Source organism: Gorilla gorilla, chromosome 7 (genome assembly GCF_029281585.2).
Source record: "Gorilla gorilla gorilla isolate KB3781 chromosome 7, NHGRI_mGorGor1-v2.1_pri, whole genome shotgun sequence".
Classification (NCBI taxonomy): Eukaryota; Metazoa; Chordata; class Mammalia; order Primates; family Hominidae; genus Gorilla; species Gorilla gorilla.
The window spans coordinates 115,145,352-115,168,477 of NC_073231.2; the positions used below are offsets into that span (position 1 = coordinate 115,145,352).

The 23,126-nt window shown below is 37.7% G+C and overlaps 2 protein-coding genes across 3 annotated transcripts in view; one reads left to right on the top strand and one right to left on the bottom strand.

Annotated features, from left to right (window-relative positions):
* Nucleotides 1–5,391, bottom strand: part of NUDCD1 (NudC domain containing 1) — a 91,279-nt gene extending 85,888 nt beyond the window's left edge. Inside the window, exon 1 of the mRNA XM_031013776.3 lies at nt 5,163–5,391. Coding sequence (XP_030869636.1) covers nt 5,163–5,280 — 118 coding nt within the window. The 5' untranslated portion in view covers nt 5,281–5,391. The remainder of the gene's footprint in view (nt 1–5,162) is intronic.
* Nucleotides 5,392–5,536: 145 nt separating this feature from the next.
* Nucleotides 5,537–17,216, top strand: ENY2 (ENY2 transcription and export complex 2 subunit). 2 transcript variants are annotated; one of them, XM_004047438.5, is made up of 5 exons: nt 5,537–5,672; nt 7,397–7,473; nt 10,562–10,632; nt 11,741–11,815; nt 14,666–17,216. In XM_004047438.5, the coding sequence occupies exons 2-5, from the start codon at nt 7,406–7,408 to the stop codon at nt 14,740–14,742; spliced, it is 291 nt and encodes a 96-aa protein (XP_004047486.1). In that variant the 5' UTR covers nt 5,537–5,672; nt 7,397–7,405; the 3' UTR covers nt 14,743–17,216. The 2 variants fall into 2 exon arrangements, with proteins under 2 accessions (XP_004047486.1, XP_004047485.1); XM_004047437.5 differs by having other exon boundaries at nt 5,607–5,744.
* The last annotated feature ends 5,910 nt before the right edge of the window (nt 17,217–23,126 follow it).

Consider the following 23,126-nt stretch of genomic DNA (forward strand, 5'->3'; position numbering starts at 1 on the left):
TCCTGATCGGACTAACAAATCATAAAAGCAAGAACCAATGGAATTAATCTGTTTCCAAGTAACTCAACTATATCCCAGAAAAAAAACTCAAGAACATTATAAAAATACAAAAATAACCTGCACCTAACAAGGTAAAATTCACAATGTCTGGCATCCAATCAAAGATTACCAGATATGCAAAGAGGAAAGAAAACAAAATCCATAATGAAGAGAATTACCAATCAATAGAAGCCAATATAAAACTGACATGGAAGCTACAATTCACAGAACAAGATGTAAAAACAATTATTGCCACATGTACTCCATGTATGTTCAACATAAGTAAGTAGAAGCAAGAAAGATGCAAAAGATTTAAATCAAACTTCTAGATGTGAATATTACAATGTCCAAGATGAAAAATACACCAGATGGGATTAACAAGAGATTAATATTACAAAAAAAAAGGTAAACGGAACTAAAGGCATGAAAATGGAAACTATTGGCAATAAAACAGAAAAAAGTATAAAGAAAAAATGAAACGGGCATTCATGAGCTGAGGCCAACTTCTGTGATCTAAAAATATGTAACTGGAGTCTTCAAAGGAGAGAAGGAGGGAAAAAAGTTGGAAGAAATAATAGCCAAAATATTGCCATTGATCTTGATAAAAACTATATGTCCACAGTTTATAGCCCAACAAACCCCAAACATAAGAATCATAAAGAAAACCACAACTGGCCACAATATTATCAAACTGCTCAAAACCAATGTAAAAGAGAAAAATCTTAAAACAGAAGAAAAAAGGCATGTTATGTATAGAGCAACAAAGATAGGATAATGAGAGATTTCTCATCAGAAACAATATAAGCAAGACTGAGGCTACAACTTTAAAGTATTGAAAGAAAAAACTGTCAACCTAGAATGCAGAAGGAGCAGAGAGATGGTTACAGAAGGGTACAAGGAAACTTTGGGAATGATAGCTAAGTTTAGTATCTTGATTGTGGTGATGATTTCACGGGTGTATACATATATCACAACTTCTTAAGTTGTACATTTTAAATTTGTAGTTTATTGTCAATTATGTCTTCACAAAGCTGTTTAATTTGTGAGACAAATTTATGTCCTACTTACCAGGCATGCTCCAACCCTGGAGATAAAGCATTGAAAACGATGGACACGGGACCCTTCAATACAAAATCAATAATCTTAGCAAAGAAAACATACTGGATGCTACGAAGTATGATAAAGTCTATGAAGTACTGGTTACTATGGCAACGTATAATACAGATTCTATAGTGTAGATTCTGACTAGTCAAGAAAGGAATCCCTGAGGAAGTAACATGTAAGCCAACATGAAAGAATGAAGTATGAATTAGCTAGGTGAAATATAGCTGGGAAACATATAAAAACATATAAAAAGACCTGTACTAAATGAAGATTCTAGGAAAAGGATATTTATAAATGCCTAGGAAGGGAATTGTCGGATCAAAAGGCAATTACAATTTGATTAAAAATAAGTTTTTTGTTTCGTTCTTTGGAATAGAAAAAGACAAAGTGACATTTACTGCTTATGTAGCAAAGGAAATTTTGGTACAACTTAATAACATTATCTAAGACAAGAGAATAAGCCTCATTGCATCAAGTTCTTGACACCAGAGACCACATCATCTTTACATCTTAAATGCAGTGTTTCAGGTAGCCAAGGTGCCCATCAAAGGTTTGTGGAACTAAAGTGAACTCTTTCAGTTAGAATAAAAGAAATCAAATTACCAGAAGCGCCTCAATTATGCTTCACTATCTCTAGAAATGATAGTTTTTAAACAAAATAATCTTTTTCGTCATCCTCAAGTAATTCCTAATGAAAAACTCATCATGTGAACTATTGCAAAAGCCTCCTATTTGCTGTGTGCAGTCATCTCATCTTCCAAACTCAACCTCCACAGAGTCTGAGGTAAGCTTTTCAACTCCCGTATCTGTTCACGTCCCTTGCACTTAAAATGTGGTACACATACGCCATGGAATACTATGCAGCCATAAAAAGGAACACAATCATATCCTTCAAAGGGACATGGAAGGAGCTGGAAGCCACTGTCCTCAACAAACCAAAGAAGGAACAGAACACAAAACACCACATGTTCTCACTTGTAAGCGGGAGCTGAACAATGAGATCACATGGACACAGGGAGGGGAACCATACACACTGTGGTCTGTCAGAGAATGGGGTAGGGGGAGGGAGAGCATTAGGAAAAATTGCTAATGCATGCTGGGCTTAATACCTAGGTGATGGGTTGACGGGTGCAGCAAACCACCATGGCACACGTTTACCTATGTACCAAACCTGCACATCCTGCATATGTACCCCGGAACATCAAAGAAAAAAAAAAATCAGTCGGAGCAGTGGCTCAGGCCTGTAATCCCAGCACTTTGGGAGGCCGAGGCAGGTGGATCGCGAGGTCAGGAGTTCAAGACCAGCTTGGCCAAGATAGTAAAACTCCGTCTCTAATAAAAAAATTAGCTGGGCTTGGTGGCGGTCACTTGTAATCCCAGCTACTCCAGAGGCTGGGGCAGAGAATTGCTTGAACCCGGGAGGCGGAAGTTGCAGTGAGCTGAGATCGCGCCACTGCACTCCAGCCTCAACGACAGAGACTCCGTCTCAAAAAACAAAACAAGAACAAAAAGAAACAAACAAAAATTAGCTGGGCATGGTGGCGGGCGCCTGTAATCCCAACTACTCGGGAGGCTGAGGCAGGAGAATCGCCTGAACCCGGAAGGCAGAGGTTGCAATGAGACGAGATCACACCACTACAGTCCAGCCTCCGCAATAGAGCAAGACTCAGACTCAAAAAAAAAAAAAATCTTCAAATGGCACCTGATATCCTGCAGCTGTACATCCCAAACACAGAATCTAAGATTAACGCTGATGAAATGAATATGGAACAAGGACAACTTTGTGAATTTTTTCTAAAGTTAAAGTATTCAATGGATTGTTTATTGTGAGATTTTGCTTCCTGCTTTTTTGGTGTTAAAATATCCTTTTGTTTATGAAAAGATAGATGAGTAAATGATAGTTTTTAAGAAACATCTCCACCTAGTAAACAGAAAAGTTGGCAGAACTACAGCAGCTGAGTTTTATTTTATATTGTAATGGCTCAATACAAAAATGTCAGGGAAACACTGAATGACCGGAAATCCAAAAGGCAAACAAGGCCCTCACTGATTTATTTCCTCTCACTTTCCCAGACGTTTTGCTCCAGCAATATAAGAGTGCAAGGATGTCCAACATACAACCTACTAATTACTTCCCTTTCCTCATGCTTTCCCATGAATGGAATGACCTCAACAATTTCTTCTCTTCTTCATATACTCATTTTATTGAATACTTACTATGTGCCAAGCACTAGATATAGGGTAGTGAGCAAAAGAAAAACATCACTGTTTTCAAGGAACTCATAGTCTAGTGGAGGAAACAGACAACAAATCAAGATAGAATTTAAAAGGCCAATAAGTACGTCTTATGGAGAATGCAATGACGAAGCCCAAAAGTGAAGGCAGGAAGGCTAGTCAGGAGGCTACTAGAGTTCAGGTAAGAGACAACTCTGATTTGGATTAGGGTGGAGGCCTAGAGATATCAAAATGTGGAGCTGACCGGACTTGCTACCAAGCAGACAGTGGCTAAAAGAAATAAACCCCAAATGACTCCGGCACAAGTGTCTCTTGGAACCAACCTGGGCTAGTCTAGTCGGCTAAAGGATAAGAGACCACACGGAGAAAAGTCAAGAGGAGACCATGTGAAAGAATCTTAAACAAGCCTATAGTCTGAGACCCTACCCCCACCCTCCAAACATATGAGGAAGTCCAGCCAAATGAGCAGAGCTTCCCAGCAGATCCATTACTGAACAAGGATGCATCAATGAGCCCAACTAGGACTAGAAGAACCACTCAGCTGACCCGTAGACTTGTGAGCAATAATAACTGCTTCTTGTTTTGAGACACTGAATTTTGGCTTCACTTTCTAATGCACTAACTAAACATGGTGATACCATCTACTGACATGGGGTGACTGGAAGAAACACGGTGGCAAAGAGGAAAAGGAAGCAAATAAAAAGAAAAATCAAGCTTATCCTCTCTCATCCTAGTCAACTCTTAACCTACCCTTCAAAGCTCAACTTAGATATTAACTCCTCCAAGACGCCTTCCCAGATCCGCAGACTAGTTTAGGAAAGATATTCAAGTACTACCATTGTATTTTGTACATATCCCTATCACTGCCTTCCCATATTGTTTTACAATCATCTGTTTACAATTTTCTTGCTAACTAGTTAATAGTCCTCTTCTGTTATGGAAGGTGTCTTGTTCATTTTGATATTATCAGGACGTAACACAAAACAGGTACTCAGTAAATATTTCTGAATTTAATAAATCAATTAGCACAAACTTATTTTATACTTTAATGTCTCTTATTATAATTAACTCTAAATCACTATTTCTCAAAGTGTGATCTCTGAAAACATGCATCAGAATCAGCAGGGGTGTGTATTTTAAAATGCAGATCTCTGGGCTCTATCATAACGAAAATGCCGTTAAGTTGTAAAAACAAGAGTAAGGATATTCTACCAGCCACAGATAAAGCAAGAAGTAGTAGTGTGGGAGTAAATCCACTTTTCCTCACTATCTTCTAGAGATGTTCTCTACCAGAGTTCTTAATGTGCCAGGAACTGAGTAAATAAAAATGCTATGACTGGAATGCAGTTTCTCTTCTAAGAAACGGCTCCCGGTCAGAGGAAACAGGAACTGGGGGTCCTCCAAGGAGGTGTGGTTTCTCAACGCACACGTTCACAAGCGATGCTCCAGGAGGAAGGAATGTTCTCAGCGTCCCCCGAAACAGAAGCCAGGCTGTGGACACACAGCAGCCAGGGCCCCAGGCACTACCCGTACGCCAGCCCTCAGAGGCTGGGCTGCTGACGGAGGGGGCCCAGGGTCCCGTTACCGAAGAGCGCGCGAAGGCGGCTCTCACCGGGTTCTGGGATGGGCATCATTCCCCAGAAGCAGCGGCCTCCGTGAGTCCACGCAAGCCGCCACGGTGGCTTCGCTTGCCAGTCAGAAAGAAAGAAATTGCGGGAAGGGTCAGGCCGGAGGCAGCCGAAAGGGGAAAGGAACGGAGTACGAAGGGCGCCGCCGCTTCCCACCTGCGTCAAGCTCCAGCTGGTAACAAGGCAGCGGCTCAAGAGAGAGCTTGTAACCCTCGAAGCGGGGATCCAACAGAGGTCTCTTCACCCGTAGGGAGCAATTAGCCGCCACCTCCATCGCTTTCCAGGGCCGCAGCGTGAGAATTAATAAAGCCCTTGTTGAAAGGTCCGCGCTTCACGCCTCGCACACAGACTGGGAAGCGGCGTGGTTCCCATCCCAGAAAACACTGCGGTGCGAACTGCCTTCTGGGAAATGTAGTGTCCGTGAAAAAGTTGAGACTGTTGCGTGCTGGGCTATGTAGTTCTCTTGGTACTTAACGCCCGCGCGACGGCAAGGTCTGAACTCTGTTACCCAGAGGCCCTAGCAACCAGGAGGCGGCCCGCGCTGGTTAAATTCTCACATTATAGGCAGGGTGGCGAGACCCCGCCCCGGAAATGCGTGTTCTAGCTTTCTGTGTGCTTAGGTGCCCGAGCTACTGAGGGTCTAAGTCCGGGCAGCCGAAGAGTGTGGTAGGTAACGGTCGTCAGCGCAAGGGTCATTTCGTCGCTGGGAAGGGACGGCCCTCGCCCGCGGTGATGGTGGTGAGCTATGCCCGTGGTCCTCAGGGCCGGGACCCGGGCCCAGCCCAGGCTCCTTTCGATGTACTGTCTTTCGTTAGCGTCCCCGACCCGCGCTCGCGGGCCTGTAGGGCTCTCCGACAGGGCGTGCTACCGGAGTTGGCCTGAAGCCAGTCCTCGCTTTGTTTTCTGGCTCCTCCTCTCCCGCCTCTCCCGCTGTCTCCGCCCTGTTCTATTTTCCCTAAGAATGTCTGAACTGGGAGGGATACCCTAGCGCCCTTGTTTTACCAGTGAGAAAACTGAGGCCTTTAAGAATTAAGTGACTTGTCCAAGGTCACTATCCGTATTTTAGGAGCCAAGACGAGATCAAGTTCAATATTCCAGGAGTGGTACTGACTAGACCTTGTAGTTATTTTGAAAATGTTAGCCTCCAATTACAAAAGCAAGCGTTTCCTAGTTCTCACTCAACTTCTCCTTTTCCCTGTTCCTCTCAAAAAAGAAAAAAAAAATCAACTCTGGTAACTCATTGCCAGTCTGAATTTTCAATAGGCCAGATGGAAGACAACAAAAGTAATCTCAAGTTAGTGACAGATTAGGTGGGAAAACGTTAGTTTACGCCAAGTTTTATTTAATTTAAACTTTTAAGTGGCTTGAACGCTTTCAAAACCTAACTTTCCTCTTCTTTCAACATCATTTTGGTTTGGGTTGTCTTTTTACTGAAAATTGAGGACTTTGTAAGTTAGGAATTAGTTTGAGATTTGTTTTCTCCTTATCCCACCAGCAGTGTGTGTGTAAACACACATCCACACACTTAGGTTTAGCAGTTGTAATTGTGGGTTCATCCTAGTGAAGAGTAAAGCAAAACACTTAGAGCCTTATCTAGTAATTTTATTTTTTTGATTAATTAATTATTATTATTATTATTATTTTTTGAGACAGAGTCTTGCCCTGTCACCCAGGCTGGAGTGCAGCAGCGCAATGTCAGCTCACTGCAACCTCTGTCTCCTGGGTTCAAGCGATTCTCCTGCCTCAGCCTCCTGAGTAGCTGGGATTACAGACACCTGCCACCAAGCCCAGTTTATTTTTCTATTTTTAGTAGAGACGGGGTTTCACCATCTTGGTCAGGCTGGTCTTGAACTCCTGACCTCGTGATCCACCCGCCTGGGCCTCCCAAAGTGCTGGGATTACAGGCGTGACCCACCGTGCCCGGCCTGGTAATTTTATTTTTTTACTAATAGTGTTTAATCTTTTTTTGATGTTTAGTATGTATGACTTCTCCCAATTTTTGGATGCAGTCTGTGCAGAAGTGATCGGCAGTTATGTTCAGTTTTGGAGCTCCTAGGGTCAAAGTACAGTTCAAATTTTGCCTTTCCACTTTCTATCTCTGTGCCTCAGTTTCCTCATCAGTAAAATACAGATTATTTTATTAATATAAATATGTAACAATACGTTCTGGGAATTAAATGTGATGTTTTAAAAAAAGCAAACCCACACTGCATTAGCCCAGTGCCAAACACATAAGTGTTTAATAAAGAGTAATGATATTGTTAACACACTTGAAATGTATCACCCCTTCAGTTAATAGAATGGTAAACATGTTAGGATGCCTGCCTAGAGGATTTAGAAGAAAATGCTTTGTAAATGTTCTATATCTGAAAGTACATGTTGATGTCCAGGTTAGCAAGATGAACAAAGATGCGCAGATGAGAGCAGCGATTAACCAAAAGTTGATAGAAACTGGAGAAAGAGAACGGTAAGTAATAGATTGTGTTAATAAATTACATTTCACCGCCTTTAATAGTTAGCTTGTAAGAATCTAAACAAGAAATGAAACATGTCACTGGAAAGAATTACAATTGAGATTATAAAAGTTTCTATTCCGAACATCTGGAAAAAATAATTTAGGTTTGTTAAGTATTGCAGGACTTGTAGGGAAGTGGTGATGTAGAAAGATGAGCAAGATATGGCTCTTAAAGAGTAATTTGATGGAGAAGAAAAAGTACATACCTGAATTACAACTGGAGACATAATGTTACCTGGGTTTTAACAGGGAGACAATGTTGTGGAACCAGCTTCATTTACCAAGCTCTCAACCTTGGAGCGGCAAGTGCTGTTTCCACTCTCTAAAACATTCTTCCTTCTCTTCCTTTTTAGCTAATTCTAGCTCAACTATCAGGTCTAATTTATATATTGTCTCTTCAAGGAATGTTTTTAAGCCCCAAATACCTCGTTCCATCATAGCATTTAATCAACATTGTATTCTAACAATCTACTTGGCTGGTTTGTATCCTCCAGTATAATCTAAGTTCTTTAACACCAAAAACAACATTGTATACCCAGCATCTAATGCTTTGTTTGGTTCATAATTGGCCAAGTAAATATTTGCAGAATCAACAGGTTTAGAAGTACAAAGAAGGGGCTGAGGAATCAAGAAAGGCTCCCAGAGGCAGGGTTATAAAGTGAGTAAGACAAATATGTATAAGGAAGAGGGGGAATCTTTCAACTCAACCTGGGCATTCAGGTGATCATGTAAGATCTCACACAATAAGAAAAAGAGGTGCATCTGTTGCTGACTTTATTTTTGGATGATGGGAGTCATTTAAAGTTTTAAGAAAGGAAATGACTAGATCATGCTTACACTTTAGGAATCTTACTCTGTTGGCGTGGAGCTTGGACTTGAAGGAGGCAAGATAGATGGCAGAAAAATGAGGTAGAAGATTATATAGGGTTGAAAATGGAAAACTCCAAAAATTGGAAGGAGATCTTAGAATTGTAATAAAATGTAGAAACAGCAACCCTCAAAATGAGGAAGGAGGCATCTATAACTGCCTTGGGTAGCTTTAGAGGATAGTACTGCTGGTAAGGAGTACGGATTGTATGTTGTTTTTTGTTGTTTGTTTTAGATTCATGCAGCTTCAAGTTACTGAGTTTCTATCATATGCCATGCCCTGTTAAGGTGTTGGAGGTAACAGTAGTAGACAAAAATGGAGACTGTGTTTTCACAGAGCTTGCATTCTAATGGGAGGAGACAGATAAAACTGTGTAATAATGTCAGATGGTGATGAGCACTAGAGGAACAATAAAGCAGAAAATAAAGAGGTGTAATATTTTAGATAGAAAAGCAAAGAAGAAATCAGAAGGAGGCCGTGCATAGTGGCTCACGCCTGTAATCCCAGCACTTTGGGAGGCTGAGGCTGGCAGATCACAAGGTCAGGAGATTGAGACTATCCTGGCTAACATGGTGAAACCCCATCTCTACTGAAAATACAAAAATTAGCCATGCATGGTGATGGGCTGTAGTCCCAGCTACTCGGGAGGCTGAGGCAGGCGAATCGCTTGAACTCAGGAGGCGGAGGTTGCGGTGAGCTGAGATCGCGCCACTTCACTCCAGCCTGGGTGATAAAAGTGAAACTCCGTCTCAAAAAAAAAGAAAATCAGAAGGATATGAGGGTGAGCAGGGACTCTTTAAGTTCCCGAGATAGGAGCTTGCCTTTCATTTTTGAGGAGCACAGGGATGCTAGGGAGACTGGGTAAATTGGGTGAGGGAGAGTGGAGATTAAGTCAGTGGCATAGCTGGGGAGAAGGCAGATCATGAAGGATCATGTAGGCTGTAATAAAGTCTTGGAGTTTTATTCTGAGTAAATTGGGAAGGCACTGGAGGTTTTTGAGCAGCAGGAGAAGAACTAAGTGTACAAGGGAAGAAGCAGGGAGACAACCTAGAATGCTATGGTAATATTCTAGAGAAGAGATGATGGCTTGAACTAGGGTAGTAATGGCGGAGATAGTGAGAAAGGTGAATTCTAGGTATATGTTTTAAATTGAACCCAATAGGATTTGCTCATAAATTGGATGTGTAGTGTTAACAAGGCAGCTGAGTGGAAGGATACTACAGAGATTCCTAGTCTGAGGAACCAGAAGAATGGAATTGCCATTCTCAGAAGAAGAACAAACAGGATGAATTTGTAGAGAATCAAAAGTTGGATTTTGGCCCTATTAAGATTGAAAGACCTAATTAAATATTAAGATGAGAATGTCACATAGTGGATGTCTAGGGATAGTGAAAGTGGTTTGCAGGGAAAGAGAATTTGTTTGGGATGTGACATTTTTAACCTGAGAAGTTAAATGATTTAGGTTGAGGATAGAAGATTTGTAAAAGTGGATATGGCAAAAGGATAAGAAAATATTTTATTGCACCTGTGATGCCATTAGTTGCATATACACTGCCACTTTTTTGCCTTCGAGAGAAAGAAAACACTGGGGGCATGCCAATTACTGAATCGTTAAAATGTGGGGAGAACAACAGTCTTACAGTCAATGAAATACCATTGTCATTTTGTAGTTTAGAAGGGCCTGATAGGCTGGGATCAAAGAGGTGGGTAGCCTGTGAAGTTAGAGGTAATGGGGGAAATAGTAGAGCTAAAGGGTAAGAAGTTGAGGTTAAAGAATGGATTTTGGAATTCGAAGATTTCGAGGTGCAGCTGCTCCAGGTTCAGTTAATACTCTCTAGATGTTGTACAAGACCCATGATATTCCTGTTGGTAGAGGACGGTAGAAAGTATATAACGTGGCCAAAGAATAGAGCTTCTTGAAAAGTATTTTAGCCCCTCCACTTCATTTAATTTTACTCATTAAATGAGACCCAGATGAAATGAAAGGCCTAGAATTTAAGTACTTGCATGAGATCAAAGAACTGTTTAGCAATTCAACCAAGATTAGGCCACAGTTAAAGTTTTGTAACTGGAAGGCAGGGAATTTTTAGTTGAACACTGAACCTTTGCTTCATACATTGCTGTCTAAGATGTTATACGTTGTTCAATTTGAAAACACTTCTGTTTCAACAGCCTCAAAGAGTTGCTGAGAGCTAAATTAATTGAATGTGGCTGGAAGGATCAGTTGAAGGCACACTGTAAAGGTAATCAGTTTCATTTGGAAGATAAACTAATCCCATTTTTCTGATCAGGATTGGTTTGGGGGTTGCTTATTTTAAGGTATATTGAGGATTCAAGCATGATTTTAAACAAATATGGAATCTAATCTTGTAATGGTTTCCTCTTGGTGGCATATGTAGACCTAATTCCCAGATTTTTAGAAATTTTCTCTGTTTCTGTTAAGCATGAGCACTTAAGATTTTCTCTGGCATCAGAATATGGAATCTCATGTCTTTCAGCAACTTTATTGTTTCTTATGTTTTAACTTAAATGGAACACTTTAGGGTTGGCAGACTTATAGAAATTATCTCTTTCCTGTCTTTTAACAGTGAATATTTGAAAAATTCATCTATGAAAGCTCTTAGAATGCACTTAAAAAAAAGTAGAAGGGAAGCTTATTAAATTGCTGGGTATTGTTGATGATACCATTTGATGGATTATACATGTCACTAAGGGGAGCCTCCTTTCTGTCTCAGCTTTTGATATAATGGAACTCTGGATATTTTTAATGAATCCCCATTGTAATGGTTTCTACAAATAAAAATAAACTATTTATATGTTAACTGTAAGAAGGCAATGTGACAAATTAGTAAAAGCATAGACTTTAAGGTCATATAGATTTTCATCACTGAAAGAATAGAGCTGGATTTCAACTCAGGGCTGGATGACTTATTTAATCTTTAAGCCTCAGTTGCTTCACCTGTGAAGTGGGAAAATGCCTAGCCCATTAGATCATTGTGAATATTAAATGTTGTAAAGCACCTAATAGAGATCTAGCAAATGTTAATTATAACAGTTATAAGTTTTTGGCATTTTACAGATGTTAGATTTGAATATTACAGTCTAAATTTATTGTAAGTGTCACAATTATTTAGTTGCTGGTTATTTAGCTGAGACTTACGAACAGACTTTTATCTTTTAGATCTAAAGAATACTTGATGTGTTTGTAAGGTTGAACTAAATTTTCAGTGTCCTTTTTTTAAAAAAACCAGTCTACACTCTAAAAACATGATCTTAACCCTTCCTCTATGAAAATCTTTCTTACAGATAATGATTTTAAATGATATGATTTGTTTTTTGCTTTTGCATAAGAGGTAATTAAAGAAAAAGGACTAGAACACGTTACTGTTGATGACTTGGTGGCTGAAATCACTCCAAAAGGCAGAGGTAAGGAATACAGAGTTTGTTAAAGGAAACATGCTGCAGACATGATTTTTTTAAAATCTCTTGCTGATTCAGATTTTCTTTCTGTTTTTAAGGAAAAGCACTACCTGTGTTGCCTCTTGTAAAGAGTTAAAATTGCCTAGCTGCCTCCTAGCATAGTCTGGGAGTAACAAATGAGATGCTAGGTTTCAGTGTTCTTGTACTCTAGAACAGTGCACCAATGCAAGTTGATACAGTTGTTCAAGCAAATAATTTTTAAAATATGGGATTCTGCAGTGTCAAATACTACATGAAGCTAGGATTTATAAACTTTATCAGATATGGCATGACTCCACTTAAATATTTAATAATTCAAAGTCTTCTTCCAACCCCTGAGTCATTGCCCCTTTATCTCATTAAAAATTAATGAAGGTCTGTCTTCTTAAATGTCTACTTAAGAATTTGGTAGCTCCTTGACTTCATGTTCAGAGTAATTCATGTTTAAGACTCACAATGCAACCACCTTCTTAATTTCAACCTTTAATGCCTTGTTTACAGAAGGCAAAGTTAAGATGGGAAATATTATATTAAAACTGATGATGTGTAGTAAATGTTGTCAGGAGCTACATCATTGTTATCTTAGATATAACTACATTATTTTCATTTACTTTGGTGAAGTTGGGGTTGTAACTGGAAGGTAAATTAGATGGCCCAAGTTGTTTTCTCACACAGAAATTGTGATAAGAATTTAAGTGTAAAAAGTAAATAAGTTTGAAAATTATTACTACAGAACATGAATTTTTGAACTCCTCCCTGCTGGGAATAAGCTATAGAATCCCATGGTCCTTGTCAGCCATCTCTTTAGGCCTGTTTACAATTGAAAAACATGACTTTTTCTTCAAGTATGTCTCGGGGAAAGGAAAAAAAATTATTATTCCCCTTATGAATTTATATTTTTAAATTTCTCTAAATTGATTTTGTTTTTGTTTTCTTCTGTGACTTACACTTAGTCTGTTAACATTATTTAGGAACCAGCTATACAAGTTAGAAACTATCCTTTGCTTCTCCTTCGATACTTAAACCTTGGACATTTCAATGTCTTGTAGCTCCCCTGCTAGAGAATGAGCAAATAAAAGAGAAGTAAAAATAGATATTTTAATTTATGTTCTTAGTCTTCTTACTGTTGTTAAGAGAAGACATACTTTTTAACACAGTAAAATTGTCGTTTTTTAGTGTGCAGTTCTGTGAACTTTATACATATGTATAGGTTCGTGTAGCTACCACCGTCAGGATACAGAACAAACAGTTCCCTCACCACCAAAACCTCCCTCATGGTATTCCTTTATAGTCCCATCTTATTTCAAGGCAACTCACTGATCCTGTTCTCAATCACCATAATTTTGATTAAAATTATTTTTAGTATACATATTGATTACATTTCCAGTGGACTTGAATTAATTATATAGTCTTGATTTGTAGGTTGGCTTAAACTAAACAGTTTATAAAGAAGAATATATGGCTTATTTGATTTGTATAACTTTTTTATGGAAATACTGAACTGTATCTGAAGTTTTCCATTTCCCCAGAACACAAGTAAATACGTTAGAAGTTTTAGTTAACCCTCCCTTTTTCTTTTCTTTTTGCATTTGTGGTTTAATATTCTGAATAGATAATAGTCAAATGGGTCAAAAGTATAACATATAACAGTTGTAATTTTTTGGATTTTTACTAGCTCAGAGTGTATATACGTGAATTATTTCAGTAAAATACAGATTACCTTCTAAAACATATACCAGTTTATACTCCACGTAATATGAGAGTGCTCCCTTAGTCTTGCCAACACAATGTTGCCAACAGTGTGTATGAATACATATATATTTTTACATATGTGTATACTTAAAATATATATTATGTATGTTTATATATTTTATGTATGTATATAAATATATGTATATTTTTATATATGTATAAATATATATACCTTTTTTTTTTTTTTGAGATAGGATCTTGCTCTGTCACCCAGGATGGAGTGCGGTGGCATGATCATGGCTCACTAGCCCGGATCTCCCAGGCTTAAGTGATCCTTCTCCCTCAGCTTCCCGAGTAGCTGAGACCACAGACACACACCACCATGCTCCACTAATTTTATTTTTTGTAGAGACAGGTTTCGCCATGTTGCCCAGGCTGGTCTTGAACTCCCGGACTCAGGCAATCCTCCTGCCTCAACCTTCCAGACTGCTGGGATGACAGGCGTGAGCCATCGTACCCAGCCAACACAGTATATTATTGACCTTTGTATTTTTGCCTATGATTGGTAAAATATGCTATGTAAATGTGGTTTTAATTTCATTTGTCTTCTGAGATTGGGACCCTTTTATGTTCAAAAACTCTCCTTTTCTTCATCTCTTTTGCTCATGTTTCTATTAGCCTTTTGATCTTTTCCTTATCAGTGTGAAACAACTGTATAGTAGAAAGATCAGCCCTTTTCTGGAAGAACATTTCTTCAGTTTTTATCTTTTGGCCTTGCTTATGGTGATTTTTCATTCAGCATAAATTGTTACTATGTTTTAATCAAATTTATCGATCTGTTATAGCCTCTGTATTTAAAAATGGTCTTCTTTACTCCTAAAGAATTTTCTCACGTTTTCTTCTCATCAACATGCAGTGCATTTAGGCATTGGATAGTTCATTTAAAATGATGAATTGCAAGAAGACACTTTTCTTTGTCAGATAACTTTACCTATTTTTTTAATTGAACATGAGGGTTATTTATGAAATTCTTATGTTGTTTACCCTGAGCAAAATGTCAGATCTTAAATTGTCATGTATTAATTGGTAACTTCTTACTCTTATTTTTTTATTTTTGTTTTTCAGCCCTGGTACCTGACAGTGTAAAGAAGGAGCTCCTACAAAGAATAAGAACATTCCTTGCTCAGCATGCCAGCCTTTAAGATTGAATTAGATTGTGTTGTTGTGGTTTTATTTCTGAAAGTAAAACTTGCCATAAATTAGAAAACAATTTCCCAAAATAAAATCCTTTTTTGTATGATGGTATACAGTTTTCAGTAATGATGTATACATTGTATTGATTTTTTTCCCTAAATGTGTTATTTTAATAAATATCTCATGAATGAGTTTGAAGTTTGCTTGGATTTTGAAATGAATGGGACTTTGTCTTTATTACTAATTCACCAAATTTGTTGAGCGCAAAAGCAATTAATGTAGTTTAAGTATTTAGTATGTACAGTTCTCTGTGTTAACAGCTGAGAAGTAAGCAACCTTTTCTGACTGCATATGGTGTATTCCTCTTTTGAGTCCCCATAATATTTTATAAATTGTAATGCCCCATCTTGTACTACAGTTGTCTTATTCGTATTGTTTATAAACTTTGAGGGTTAGGACTGGGTCTTACTCATCTTTATGTGCCTTGCTTATGCTTCAAAGAATTTACCATCTAATGGAAGAGAGAACATTTGCAAGTTGGCTCCATACCAAGCTCCTTCCACATACTCTACTCATCTGAACTTTGAATGCAGAATCTTTAAATTGCAACCCCACATACTAAGGTCAAGAAAGAACTTAATGGGAATTAATCTCCACCCATTAGCTTTACCCTGACATCAGGATTGCCAAATCCAATGGACTCTTGTCTATTCTTACGTGACTTCTGCTGGAAAATGTGAATGTTGACCATCCTGCCACTCGGAACTCTCTTCCCACTCCTCACATTGCTTTTCCTACCACTGGAAGTTCCTTCTGTTTCTTGTGGAGTACCTTTTGCTGTCTGGGACTCGTAGATAATGGTGTTTCCTAGGGCTCCCTCCAGGGCCCTCTGCCTCACTAACTGGATATACTTTTCCTGAGCAAATCCCAGGAAACTTGCGTCAGACCGTGACTTCAAATACAGGCTGATAAATGCTAAACTGTCTCCAAACCAGACTTCATCCTAGCCTCCACACCCAGACACCCAACTGCTATGGATCAACTTTTTAGAATATCCTCACTTCAAACTGACCTTACCTAAAATAATGACTTTTTCCCCCAATAATTGCCCCTGCTATATTCCTTATTTCTGAATGGTACCTCCTAGCTATATAGATTATCTGAGGAGCTTACTGAAATGCTGATTCTGAAGATAAGGGGCATGGCTTTAAGATTCTGTTATTTGTGGCAAGTACCCAACTGGTGCTCATGCTGCTGATTGAGAACCACTTCTGAATATAGCAAGGCTGTAAATTATCCACTACGTGCCCTCGTACTTGTCTTAGTTCAAGCCCAGATTATTGTAGTAGACTTAGTATTTCTTTGCCTTAGTTGATCTGTGACCCCTCCAATATCTATTCCACACTGTTGCCTAAGTGGCCTTAGTAAAATTCAAGTCTGGTTATTTTATTCCCCTGCTTGGAATTTCTCAATGTAGAATGAAACTCATTCAGCATTAACACAGAGGCCCTTCTTGATCTGACATCGTGTTTCTCTAGTTAGACTAAAGAATCCCCACTATGAAGTTGTTTCATCCGTAAGTACCTTTGAACCCAGAAGCCCCCTTTCTCATATGTTTCTCATTCCTGTTTGCCCTTCAGAGTTCAGCTTTAGTTGCTAAAACATTCAGACATCCCTCTGACTTAGATCCCCCACTACTGCTTTTCTGTGAGAAGCAGCTATGCATAATTCCTCTTCAACACAGTAGTTGAAATTTTGCAGGCCTCTCCTGGAGAGGAGGAAATGACTTCTCTGACTTTGTATGATGCTTATTTGTGGATGAATGGGCAAGGGAAAAAATGAAGGAACAAGTGAATGAACAGTATGGGAGTATGAGAAAAGGTATAAATTGGGTATAGTTGAGAAAAGGATTCAAATTGATCTTTGGTTCACTTCGAGAGACAATTTCATCTTTCTGATGAATTTAAAGTGTAGTCTTTGAACCAGCTGGGCTTAATTATGTAAAGTTTTGAGCCTGAGATAAGCACACAATCACAAAACCTACCCAAACAAGTTTTTTGTTTCACTTCATCTCTTATAAAACAATGTTCTGAAGTAAGTGATAGGGATGCTCATCATTCTGCTACCTATTATCACAATGAAAACAATCATAAATAGTACACAGGAAAGGTGAGAAATAGCGGATAGTTCTTATTTCATAGTACTGTATATGGAAATAAACCAAATTTGCTCATATACTATTTTATTACCTCAAAAATATATAAAAATGAAAACGTTATGAAAATATTTTAAAATGGGATTTAAAAATAATTGAGAACATCACAGCAATTTAGAATACTAAAGAGCATAGCTTTAAAATGATAGTGCTGAGAACTCCTCACCTCTACCCCACCACCTATAGGCTTCTTTGACAACTTACAAATGTTCTCTAGTTTGTATCTAGAATCACTTATATCTTTCAAATAAACCAACTTTGTGAACACCTTGACTCACATGATTGATTTCTGTAAGCTAGGAATATATTCTTTAAATTCTTGCACCCTTTCATGCTTAATGTTGGAAATTCAATAGGATTACTGTTACATGACTGCACCAGGTGAGTAAAATACTAATTAGGATTACTGTAAGCTGCTCGTATAGGATTAAAGAAGACCCAACTAAATTATTTATGTAATCACTTTGCTTTGGCATTATAAGTGTATCATTTGGTTGAGCAGTGCCAAGCCAGGAAATGGGTGATGCTGGGGATTGGTAATTGGATATGGGACTTTTCATAACTTGATCAAAAGCTCCATCCAACTGAAGAGAGCTGTGACAGCTGTTCAGTAGCTGATGTTGGAAATGATCCAGTGTGTGGGTGCGTGTGCGTGTGTGTGTAAAACCCATCTTGTAAATAACTCGTGTTACTCAATGACTTCATAAAACCCCTCATATTTACCATTAGAAACCACACGAAAGTCATTGGATGAATCTGCCAAGAAAACTAATGGGTGCAATTAATGCAGGTTCCAGTCTCATCTCTAATACTGAATTACCAGGTAAGACTGACCCTTCTGCCTCAGTTTCCTTGTCTGCATAATAGGTCTGATAGTGCTGACCTGGAAGGAATGCAAATAATAAAACAAATATTATTAATAGAATAAACAAAAAGTAATATGGATTCATGTTATCTTAGAAATAATTTAAAAATATAAAATTATTTACAATGTGTTCTCTAGTTGTACAGAGATACAGTACATGAATTACACTTGTGTGGAAAATAGCTGCTTTTATTTTTTAGGAATTTCTAATATTAATTACCATAAGAATATCTACAAAAATGTAGAGGACCAATGTAACTTGATTGAAATAGAATAAATATAACTATAGTAGCACTTAGCAGGGAGGGTTGAAATTATCTGTAGTCATCTCGCCTTTATTCTGTTATGAACTTCTCTATGACATGGACTGTGTCTTATTTATCTTTGAATTTTCAGTGCCTAATAAATTATTGGTAAGTAAGTAAGTGGCAAAAGAGAAAAATTTGGCTTGTGCCAGTTTATTCCAGGCTTCAAATTATATTTGATTATTCTGTTATCAGCCACAAGAGGGCACTTGAAGCCAGTATTTTGGTCCTTCTTGGGGCTCTAACTGAATTGTGTATTCTTTCAAACAGGTCCGCTTCTGATTCAGGCCACCCAGCCGTTTACTTTTTCAAGATGAAAGTGTTACTGAATTAAATCTTAATGTGAGGACTTCAGAAAGTGCTTCTTGTATAAATTAAGATGAAGCTACTGTGAGATGTAGATGTTGTTTAGCTGGGATCGTTTTCTGAAGTCAATTCAGCAATTCAAGCAAGAAGATGATTTAAATAGCATACACTGCTACTGAAATAGTCTATTTCACTTACTTTATCAACAACAATAATAATAATAAGCACAGTAAATTCTTAATAAAAATGAAAGAAAAATAATTTTCAGTGTTTATTTTCCTTGCTGTACCTTTCTCATAGCCTTTTTTTAAAGGTAATATTCATATTTTCCTTTTTTAATCTGTATCACTTTATCAAAACACACACACACACACACACACACTATGAATAGAGCCTTATATTATTCCAAAACCCTGTGGCCACTGAATGAATGTTGACTTTTGATTACAATGGTAAAACACGTCAATAAACAAAGGCATGTAGAACCTGCAGTCCTAGTGCTACGTTGTTCATAAAGTAATTTTGGGTACAGGAGTTGGTGCCAGTGCTTATCACATCCATTAATACCTCGACTTTGTGCCTGGGATCACTAGAATTAAATGATAAAAAATGGCTTTCAGTTGCCATATGAATTTTTACCTTAAAATATTTTGTTGAGAGCACACCCTTGATAATTTATCCCTCCTAGACAGCTACGTTTATCAAAGTTGGGCTTTTTCTGGGCTAACAGCCACAGAGTAGAATAATGGAAATAGAAATGTTTATTAAACCATAGCCTGTCTGATATGCAGGTGATTTAAGTAATGATATATATTTTCTGATTTGAGGAGCATTCAGTTGGGCTGAGATACTGACAGTATGTGAGTGAGTGCTCTGGTTTTCTTCTCAGTTCTACCATTAATTTCATTACTTATTTGGGGGTTCATGTGACAATTGCCTTTCAACAATATATCTCAGATTTGCTAGGGATACTGGCAATATAATCAAGTAAAAGAATTATGGGTGCTTCTTTCAAAGGTGTGACCTAAAGTCAGTTATAGTAAAGAACTTTACAAATCCATGTGTATATACACACATATGCACACACATGGATTTGTGTATGTGCTGTACTATTCTTCCAGCAATCGTACTCATAAAATAATTTTGTATGTGGGGTCTATCACCCATATTTCACCTCCTACAAAAAAAATTGGGCTTTCAGGTAGACGAATTTAGTAAAATAGAGCAGACATATTCACTGATTAGTTGCATTTCCTGTGTTTCTGATCTAATTATTTCACTTTATAAAGACTTTTTAGAGACCTCCAATGAACTCCCCCTTTATCATTATCATTGCTCCCCACATGCTCTCACTTCCCTCCTTACCAGCCTAAATTTGGTCACTATTAAGGTTAAAATTGATCGGTTTATCGTTAGAGCCTCCTTACTATTAACCTTAATTTCTCTCTCTTTTTTTTCTAACCACACACAGTCCTGTCTAAACCTGGCTACTCTGAAATCTTAGTCCATGCATGCACGTGTTTATCTGAACTTTGTTGAAGAAAATTACACAACCCTTCTGATAAGGCTCATTTTAAAATAAAAACCACTACATTGTGAAAAATGTATTTACATGGATTTCTCAAAACGAAGTCAATGTCTTGAAGGAATGAAACACTAAAAAAAAGGAGAAAGAAAAGCAAAAGCAAAGACAGGGCCTGTGCTAGATTAAAAGAAAGATATATTAAAGTTTAAAACAATGTGTCATCCTTGATAAATAAACAAAACACAGCTATCCAAAACATTATTTGGACATTTGGAAAAATTTAAGCATAGATTGTAGTTTCAGTGTTAAATTTCTTGAGTCTTACACTTATATTTGGGAAGAATGATCCTGTTCCATCTTGAAGTATTTAAGGATGAAGTGCCACATTGTAACTAACTCTCAAATGTTTTAATAGCAAAAACTGGTACTATATGAATAGATTATGAATAGAAAAATGAATAGAAAAAATGATACTATATATGGAGATAGAGAAAGATTTAAAATGTGGATCTAATAGAAGTGTATACACCAACTTATTGCAAATAAGTTTAAAATTTTTCAAAATACAAGTGTGATTTTTTGCTTCATTTTTAAAATGAATAAAATATTACAGATAGCATAAAAATATTTCCTGGTTTGGGTATATTTAATATGTATGGAACAATAATATGTATAATATGTCAGCATTCCTTTTATATCTTTGGATACATGTTTTATATATATATATATATATATAACTTGCCTTTATTTTCTATGTTTTCAAAAACCACTTTATTGAGATATGATTGACATGTAAAAAGCTATACTTATTTAATGCATACATCTCAATGAGTTTGGGGATAAGTGTATACCTGTGAAACCATCATTACCATCAAGGTCATAGACATATTCAGCACCTCCCAGACTTTCCTCCCCCACCCTTCGTTATTGTTTGTGTGTGTGTATGTGTGTGTGTGCATGTATGTAGTAAGAATACTTAAGATCTATCTGCTTAGAAAATTTTAAGTATACAATACAGTATTGTTAGCTATAGGCACTGTGCTGCATAATAGATCACTAGAATTTACATAACTGAAACTTTGTACACCTTAACCATCATCTTCTCGTTTCCCCATCACCCCAGCCCCTGACAATCATTCTACTCTCTGCTTCTATCAGTTTGACTATTTTAGATTCCACGTATAGGTGAGATCATATAGTATTTATCTTTCTGTGTTTGGCTTTTTCACTTAAACATTATATCCTCTAGGTCCATTCATGTTTCCACAAATGACATGATTTCCCTCGTTTCTCAGGCTGAATAATTCTAGTGTGGAGGAGAGTGGGTAGATTAATGTGGAGGTGTGTATTAAATTTTCTTTATTCATTTATCCATCGAAGGACACTTAGGGTAATTCCATATCTTGGTTACAATGAATGATGCTTTAATCGACAGGAGGTGCAGACACATATTGAAGATCCTGGTTGAGTGCAGTGGCTCATGCCTGTAATCCTAGCACTTTGGGAGGCCAAGGTGGGCAGAACGCATGAGCCCAGGAGTTCCAGACCAGCCTAGGCAATATGACAAAATCCCATCTCTACAAGAAATTCAAAAACTAGCTGGGCGTGGTGGCACACTGCTATAGTCCCAACTACTTGGGAGGCTGAGGTGGGAGGATTGCTTGAGCTCATGAGGTCAAGGCTGCAGTGAGCCATGATTGCACCACTACACTCAAGCATGGGGACAGATGAGACCTTGTCTCAAAAAGAAAATTCTGATTTCAATTCCTTTGGATATACACCCAGAAGTGGAATTGCTGGATTATATGATAGTTCTATTTTTTAACATTTTGAAAAAATCTTCATACAGTTTTTCATCATGGCTGTACTAATTTACACACAAACCAACAATGTATCACGGTTCCCTTTTCTCCACATTCTTGCCAACACTTATCTTTTGACTGTTTGATAATAGTCATTCTAAAAGTTGTGGGGTGAAATGGTGATTTTGATTTGCATATCCCTGATGGTGATGTTTAGCACCTCATCATACAGCTTTTAGCCACTGCTATGTCTTCTTCTTTAGAGAAATATTTATTGGTCCTTTGTCTGTTTTTTTAATTGGGTTGGTTTATTGTTGTTTGTTTTTTGCTATTGAGTTGTAGGAGTTCCTGATATTGTGGATATTAACCTCTTATCAAATATATGGTTTGAAAACATATTCTTTCATTCTATAATTGCCATTACACTCGGGATTGCTTTCTTTGCTGCAAGAAAGCTTTTAAATTTGATGTAATCTCACTTGTTTATTTTTGCCTGTATTTTGGCATCATATCCAAAACATCATTGCCAAGACCAATGTCAAGGAGCTTTTTCCCTGTTTTCTTCTAGTTTTACTGTTTCATGTCTTTGAGTGTTTAATCAACTTTTGAGTTGATTTCCTGGTACTTAAGATATATGGATTAAACAGTTTTTTATTTTTTCATGTGCGCATCTAGTTTGCCTAGCATAATTTATTGAAAAGACTGTTATTTCCCATTTTATATTCTTGGCATTTTTTTCAAAAATTTGTTGACTGTACATGCATGGGTTTATTTTGGGCTCTCTATTCTGTTCAATTGGCTCACGTCTTTTTATGCCAGCATGACACTTTTTTTCTTTTTCTTTTTTTTTTTTTTTTTTTGAGACAGGATCTCCCTCTGCCACCCAGGCTGGAGTGCAGTGGCATGATCATGGTTTACTGCAGTCTCAACATCTCAGGCTCAAGTGATCCCCCCACCTCAGCCTCACAAGTAGCTGGGACTGCAAGTAGCATGTGGCACTACACCTGGCTAATTTACAAAAAAACCTTTTTTTGTGGAGTTGTGGTCTCAGGTCTCCATATGTTGCTCAGGCTGATCTCAAACTCCTGGGCTCAAGTGATCCTTCCACCTCAGCCTCCCAAAGTATGATGCTTTTTTGATTACTGTATTTGTTATAGCTTTATAAAATTATTTGAAACCAGGAAATGTGATGACTTCTGCTTTGTTCTTTTTGTTCAAGGTTGCTTTGGCTTTTCAGGTCTTCTGTGGTATCTTTTGAATTTAAGGCTTGCTTTTTCTCTTTCTGTGAAAAATATTATTGAAATTTTAATGGGATTGCGTGGAATATGTATATTCCTTTGAGTAGTATGGACAGTTTAACAGAATTAGGTAGTC